This window comes from Oncorhynchus gorbuscha, linkage group LG10 (genome assembly GCF_021184085.1).
Source record: "Oncorhynchus gorbuscha isolate QuinsamMale2020 ecotype Even-year linkage group LG10, OgorEven_v1.0, whole genome shotgun sequence".
NCBI lineage: Eukaryota > Metazoa > Chordata > Actinopteri > Salmoniformes > Salmonidae > Oncorhynchus > Oncorhynchus gorbuscha.
Genome location: NC_060182.1, coordinates 82,710,656 through 82,718,307, shown reverse-complemented (window position 1 = coordinate 82,718,307; position 7,652 = coordinate 82,710,656). Strand labels below are relative to the sequence as shown.

The 7,652-nt window shown below is 42.4% G+C and overlaps 1 protein-coding gene across 1 annotated transcript in view; it reads left to right on the top strand.

Moving 5' to 3' along the window:
• The first annotated feature begins 1,579 nt into the window (after positions 1 to 1,579).
• Positions 1,580 to 7,652, top strand: part of LOC124046653 (mitogen-activated protein kinase-binding protein 1-like) — a 61,581-nt gene continuing 55,508 nt past the window's right edge. The window contains 2 exon segments of the mRNA XM_046367271.1: positions 1,580 to 2,585; positions 6,588 to 6,679. Coding sequence (XP_046223227.1) covers positions 2,472 to 2,585; positions 6,588 to 6,679 — 206 coding nt within the window. The 5' untranslated portion in view covers positions 1,580 to 2,471.

Here is a 7,652-nt window from a genome sequence, read left to right as displayed (position 1 = left end):
CCAGTCTAGCAGCAGACCAAATGCTCTAAAGGCACATTTTCACTGCATTGCTCCAGTCTAGCAGCAGACCAAATGCTCTAAAGGCACATTTTCACTGCATTGCTCCAGTCTAGCAGCAGACCAAATGCTCTAAAGGCACATTTTCACTGCATTGCTCCAGTCTAGCAGCAGACCAAATGCTCTAAAGGCACATTTTCACTGCATTGCTCCAGTCTAGCAGCAGACCAAATGCTCTAAAGGCACATTTTCACTGCATTGCTCCAGTCTAGCAGCAGACCAAATGCTCTAAAGGCACATTTTCACTGCATTGCTAGCAGCAGACCAAATGTCATTTTCACTGCATTGCTCCAGTCTAGCAAGACCAAATGCTCTAAAGGCACATTTTCACTGCATTGCTCCAGTCTAGCAGCAGACCAAATGCTCTAAAGGCACATTTTCACTGCATTGCTCCAGTCTAGCAGCAGACCAAATGCTCTAAAGGCACATTTTCACTGCATTGCTCCAGTCTAGCAGCAGACCAAATGCTCTAAAGGCACATTTTCACTGCATTGCTCCAGTCTAGCAGCAGACCAAATGCTCTAAAGGCACATTTTCACTGCATTGCTCCAGTCTAGCAGCAGACCAAATGCTCTAAAGGCACATTTTCACTGCATTGCTCCAGTCTAGCAGCAGACCAAATGCTCTAAAGGCACATTTTCACTGCATTGCTCCAGTCTAGCAGCAGACCAAATGCTCTAAAGGCACATTTTCACTGCATTGCTCCAGTCTAGCAGCAGACCAAATGCTCTAAAGGCACATTTGTTCTAAAGCTTCCTCTCAGCTCAGTTGGTCCTTCTGTAGCTCAGTTGGTAGAGCATGGCGCTTGTAACGCCAGGGTAGTGGGTTCGATCCCCGGGACCACCCATACGTAGAATGTATGCACACATGACTGTAAGTCGCTTTGGATAAAAGCGTCTGCTAAATGGCATATATTATTATTATATTATAACTACACTGACTTAAGGGGGTGCTCACCCCCCCCCCCCATGTATGTGTAAAATAAAAGGGATCCAGAATAGCATTATGGCAGTAGAGTGACTTGGAGGACTCCATTAGAAGGTTCACCTCATTGGCCACCGTACACGTATTAGTGTAGTCATATAGGGTAAAGAAGAAGATGATGATGCAAGCTATGATATGGAGCAACTGCCCTGTTACGCAGCACACAAAGAATTTGGGACTAACGTGTAATGCATATAAATGATTAATAAAAGGTTTAAAGTCTTGAAAATAAAAGGTTTGAAAATTATATATTTTTCAAGCCAACTATAATTCGCTGTTTACATTTTCAATAGCTAAAAGTCGCCATTCGCCGACTGTTTTCATTCAAATGTTGCATTCGCGTTAGGAGACACAAAACAAGTTGACAGTGGCAGACAGGCCAGGTCGGGAGCTCCACATGAGATGTCCCAGCCGCTTTCAACTACCACTAGATGGCGACAATGACTTGACCAGTTCGGGTGAGATCTGGGTCAGATTGCTTGTTCAGTGTAATCAAAACAAACGACTGTAAATGTTGATACTTGCAACTAAGCGAGACAAGGTCTGCGCTGACAGTCGTGATTTAGAAAATCGTCTAAACGAAAGGGAATGATATAAAAAGAAAGATAGATATGTTGCAATGTGTGATCATTAAACCATGCATTGCAGAACCAGGAAAATAATTATAGCAATGGCAAGGTAGCTAGTGCCCAAGGCGCCTGTGCTAACCTTAGCCCCTATAGGCACGGCTAAATATCTAGCTAGCTAACTATTGTTAGATAAAATGCTAGTTTGTTAACATTGTCAAATGACATGCTCGTAGGCAATAGCACTTGGCATATTCTTATTGAGTGTTTTAAGCAAACGTTAGTATATTTTTTGCCCATATGGGGACGCAAGAGACCGCTGGGACCATAGAGAACCGTATTCTAATTTCTAATTCTATGGCTGAAAGCTTGGCTAGCTGGCTAACCAACTGGTGTTGTGCCACAGATCCAGTTTGCCAATCATTGGTGAGTTCTCGTTGAGGAGGAGGCAATGACAAGCAGAGCGGAGACGTGACAGACTGTCTTCTGTGACCCGACCATCGAAGTAGCTAATCCTGTTGACAATCTGGGAACGTTTACAATTTTTCCAAATGCATCCAGAGAGAGACCCCTCTCCGTGGATCAGAATGCGATCCAAGAAGAACAGATGATGCGAAAAAGCTTTCTAGGCAGAGCAGGGCATGAAATATATAAATATAAATCAACGAGAACTGCACACATGCTGACAGAACCAGCTCATTGAACCTGTAGGAAGCATGACAGCATATTCCTGTATATTTGATCTATTTATTTATTTTGGTGAAGTAGAAATGATTGTGTCTGTATTTCACCACCGGTTTCCATATTTGCATGTACTAATTCTATCAACCGATTAAAGAGATCAGTCAGAATTTATTTTTCAAGATGACGGTGGAGGGTTCCACAATAAAGAGTCGGATCAAAAATCTGCTTCGCTCGCCATCTATAAAATTGAGAAGGAGTAAAGCTCTGAACAACAAAGAAAATCTCGCTAACAAGGTATGTATCTGGCATGGACACTCATCCCTGTACATTTTCATTTTTTTTAACATTGACAGAAGACCATTATAACCAGCTTATAGATTTGCTATCAAACACTGCGAGCGACCTACCAGGCAATATCACAGTCATTTGTATATAATTGAAACAGCATTGATCTAGCAGTAAAATTAAATGCACAGTCCAGTGCTTTCTAATGGGAAGAATGATGTATTGTGTTGCAACTGCACCTGTGTTCTGGAATAATACGTCAAATATTGACAATGCACATAATCATTGGAGGGACATTCATACTTATTTACTTGATCCTCATATAGATTCCATGTACATCACATATTTGGGGGAGTGTGTCACTGACCATTAAACAAAAACATGTTCTTGGACATTGCATGCGGGCTTATTTTCCCTTGCAACAGCAACACCATGGAGGTTGCTCATCATAGTTGACATAAACGTGTCCCTCCTAGTCCTTCAGTCAACTCCATATCTTCATGGCATGTCTCACACACTGTTTAAGTCAATTCTTATACTTGCAGTAAAACAATTACTGTACTCATTTTTTTTACAGTGATTTATATGCTATTCACAACCTTACTATAAGTCTGTTCACTTCCTTGGTGTTGACGTGAGAAAGTGGCATGTGACCTGACAGACAGCTGGGTTCGTTCCATTCCCATGTAGGCTACAAGCTACCTGCACCCCCCCCCCCCCCCCCATGTGTGTTGACTGAACCCCCTAAAAAGATATGAAGAATAGACCTCCAGTACAATCAATTCAGATAACAATAACATTGGCTCTTATAGGTGGCAATAATTCTGTACGTTGAAGACGATACGTCCAAGAATGTTGTCAATATGACAAGCTTTCATGTGTAGTAATTCTCCCCTCTTCCATGAAGTTCACTCTGCTGGTGCATTCCAGTCTGTCTGTTTACGGCTGTAGCAGGACACCGACAGTACACTACCTTCCTGTTCCACCCAGGAGTGTCAGTGGCTGTAGTTGGTGTACTGCAAAGTCTCAAGAGACATGGCAGTGACTAGAACAGTCATACTTAGGCTACTTAATACTCCTCCTTGCTCCCTGTGAAGCGTAGGCTATGAAGCTGTAACAGGCCCCGAGCCATGCTGGACTGTCATTCGTAGATGTCTTTAAACATTGCAGCAGAATCTCCCATTTGTGAATACACGCCAGGATTGTAGGCTCTATGTCTTTGTGTGTGCATGCAGAGTATAGGCCCACAGTAACATCACCTCTCCATTTCCCTCCCTTCTCTCTTTTAGTACAGTAGTGACATGTTAGGATTTATGACTATTATTTACAGATAAATATAGATTTTTTTAAACATTGGAAGGTTACTCAGGCAAGATGAGTGTCCTATTTGAAAAGGTCCACATTGTGTTAGTCCCATTGTTCTATTAGGCGTCCACGGCTGTTTCTCCTCGTGGGTTTTAAGAGGTGTTTGTAGGAGCGCTCCGTGGCACACCTACATCAGAGACAAACCAGATGTCAATTCTAACCTACCACTACTCTACTAGCCTGACATTATGTAACACAGCAGGGAGAAAGCTGAGAATCAGGTATGAGAGAATCAACTACATAGCCTACATATAGGCTATACTGTATCTTCACAACCTTAGTTTAACCAACATACTACATCAGGGGGGGCTATATGGAAATGACTTCTTCCCATTGTTTGTATTTTGTTTTGCTTGATGATATGTAATGATGTGAGTAATTATTAGTCTTGTTGTGGTTGTTTATTATTTAAGTGAGCTTAATTCATTTGATGTCAATCTGCTTTTGTTTTCTTAGGGTGTAGGCTAAGATGTGATGGCAAGCTTATGCAGACAGCCTACTAACCTAGTGTGAAACACTGGAGTAGGGAGTCAGACAAAGGAATGCATGTTTGAGAGATTTAAGGAGGAGTGGCTTTTCTTATTATCCTGGTTCTAACGTTATTAGGCTGTGAGTACCATTCTAGAATATTACTGTATGGGACGCCTACCTGCTGCCTTGAGCCCGTCGACCTCATGGATCGTAGCCTATAGTAACGTTAGTGGATGGGTCCCAAATGACACATTTTATAGTGCACTTCTTTTGACCAGAGCCCATAAGATTAGGCTATTTATTATCAGGAAGCCTACTGGGAACATGGATGCAACTGCACTTTAACGAGAAGAAGTACACTGCAGTGGACTCAGTACTCAATGCTCTTTTTCAACTTTCTGCTGAAAACATCCTCCTATGCTTTGTTTACAAGGAGGAGGTATACTGGGCTCATTAAAGTCCCTTTTTAAAAATGTTGACATAGTCAATTATTCCTTTGACGTAGAACTCTGGTAACAAACAACAGAAAGCACATTGTTCTAAACTCTATTTATGGAGCAATAGCCCAACTTCCACTTATTTTCCTTTTCCTGTCTGGAAGCTTCAACTTCTGTTTTTATGCAACGTCCCAATGATCTAGCCGATGTCTTATGAGCTATAGGCTAGTGGTCATTCATTTATTATATACATTTATAAATTCATCACATCAACTGAATTAGCCTATAGTCAAGCTATTTATTTGTCACTTTGCTGGCAATACTGCTGGCCACTGTTGATTGCTGCCATGGCCACATTTCAACTTGAACCAAACAACCCGGCAAGGTAGGCGTAGAGAAAGAGAGCGAGGCGTAGAGAATCAACGGTTTGTGACGAAAGCACAAACGGGCAGCTGTACAGGAGGTGGAAAGTGTCCCTCACACAATCACACTGGGAGGCACAGTAACTGAATACAGTCATGTGATGACTGGGGGGGTGATCTACCACTCTACAGTTGAAGTCCAGGAGAGGGGATCTACCACACTACAGTTGAAGTCCAGGAGAGGTGATCTACCACTCTACAGTTGAAGTCCAGGAGAGGTGATCTACCACTCTACAGTTGAAGTCAAGGAGAGGTGATCTACCACACTACAGTTGAAGTCCAGGAGAGGGGATCTACCACACTACAGTTGAAGTCCAGGAGAGGGATCTACCACACTACAGTTGAAGTCCAGGAGAGGTGATCTACCACTCTACAGCTGAAGTCAAGGAGAGGTGATCTACCACACTACAGTTGAAGTCCAGGAGAGGGGATCTACCACACTACAGTTGAAGTCAAGGAGAGGTGATCTACCACACTACAGTTGAAGTCCAGGAGAGGGGATCTACCACACTACAGTTGAAGTCCAGGAGAGGTGATCTACCACAATACAATTGGGATTCAAGTAGCTAGCCTATTCTAGCTCGTATCCAGGTGTTTTTATTATTCAGTCAGTGTTCCTGGGGGGGTTGTGATCAGTGCCCTTGGCTGTTCTGGCTTGTTGTGGGGTGATGAGGAAGAGCAGGCCTGGAGGGATCCAATCACAAGGGACGTATAGGCTATCTCTGAGAGGCGGTGAAGATGGTAAGTAGAAAGAGAGCGGAATATCAATGAGCTTGAACTTGACTTAAATCTCATCTGGCTGTCTGATTCCTGCTGGGAAATGTCATTGCTGGTTAACAAACTGCTGAAACCCAGAGAACATGTCAGTGCAGTGTGATGGCTTCGTTTTTGCAAAACATTTCAAATGTCATTAGCTCATAAGTTGGGCTGCTGACATGCTGCTTTTCTCTTCAACTATGCTTATACGGACGTTATAACCCAAGTTGTTGACCAATGCATATTTGTTTACTCTGTGAAAAGGTATTTGTGCAATGCATTGGCCTACATAGCAGTAGTTCCTTCTCCCTTCAATTAACTCTGAGTCTGATATGTCACTTCTCATCTGGGAAGATACAGTAGAATACCATTCATGATCCTCCTTTGTATTAAGGGTACAAACTATATGCACACACACACTGACATACTCTTGGCCTGTAGCTTACGTGTATTCATGATTTAGCATATGCTATGGAACATCTTCTATGGTGGTGTTTATTTGTGAGTAATGTCATGTGTTGACCATTTATTGTTTTGTTGAAGTGATGTTTATTTTGCAGGTGACACTGGAGAAGGTGCTAGGGATCACAGCATTTGGGAACCGCGCTTTGGCTTGTGACCCTCGCTCTGGACTCGTGGCCTACCCAGCTGGGTGAGTGACCCACAGAACACCTGTTACACATCCAACAACTAAACCTAAAATCTGGGGAAATCCACAGAAATGTGTGTTAATGAAGAGCAGTAGTTCAGTAAATGGTTTTAATGGCCAGGCCTAATACTTCACCTCGTTCACCTTCCCACATCTTGTCATTTTGATACTTGTTCATTCAACTCCAATGCAATGTTTGTTGGTTTCTCTTTTGCCCCACTGGGCTCCTTAGTGGCGCGGTGGTCTAAGGCACTGCATCTCAGTGTTAGAGGCATCACTACAGACACCCTAGTTCATATCCAGGCTGTATCACAACTGGCTGTGATTTGGAGTCCCATAGGGCAGCGCATTATTATTTATATATACATTTATATATTTACATTTGAATTTATACATATGTATATATTTGTATGTATGCACACACAGTGGGGCAAAAAATTATTTAGTCAGCCACCAATTGTGCAAGTTCTCACACTTAAAAATATGAGAGAGGCCTGTAATTTTCATCATAGGTACACTTCAACTATGACAGGCAAAATTAGAAAACAAATCCAGAAAATCACATTGTAGGATTTAATGAATTTATTTGAAAAATTATGGTGGAAAACAAGTATTTGGTCAATAACAAAAGTTTATCTCAATACTTTGTTATACCCTTTGTCTTAAGATTTTCACACACTGTTGCTGGTATTTTGGCCCATTCCTCCATGCAGATCTCCTCTAGAGCAGTGATGTTTTGGGGCTGTTGCTGGGCAACACGGACTTTCAACTCCCTCCACAGATTTTCTATGGGGTTGAGATCTGGAGATGGCTAGGACACTCCAGGACCTTGAAATGCTTCTTACGAAGCCACTCCTTCATTGCCCGGTGGTGTGTTTGGGATCATTGTCATGCTGAAAGACGTTCATCTTCAATGCCCTTGCTGATGGAGGTTTTCACTCAAAATCTCACGATACATAGCCCCATTCATTCTTTC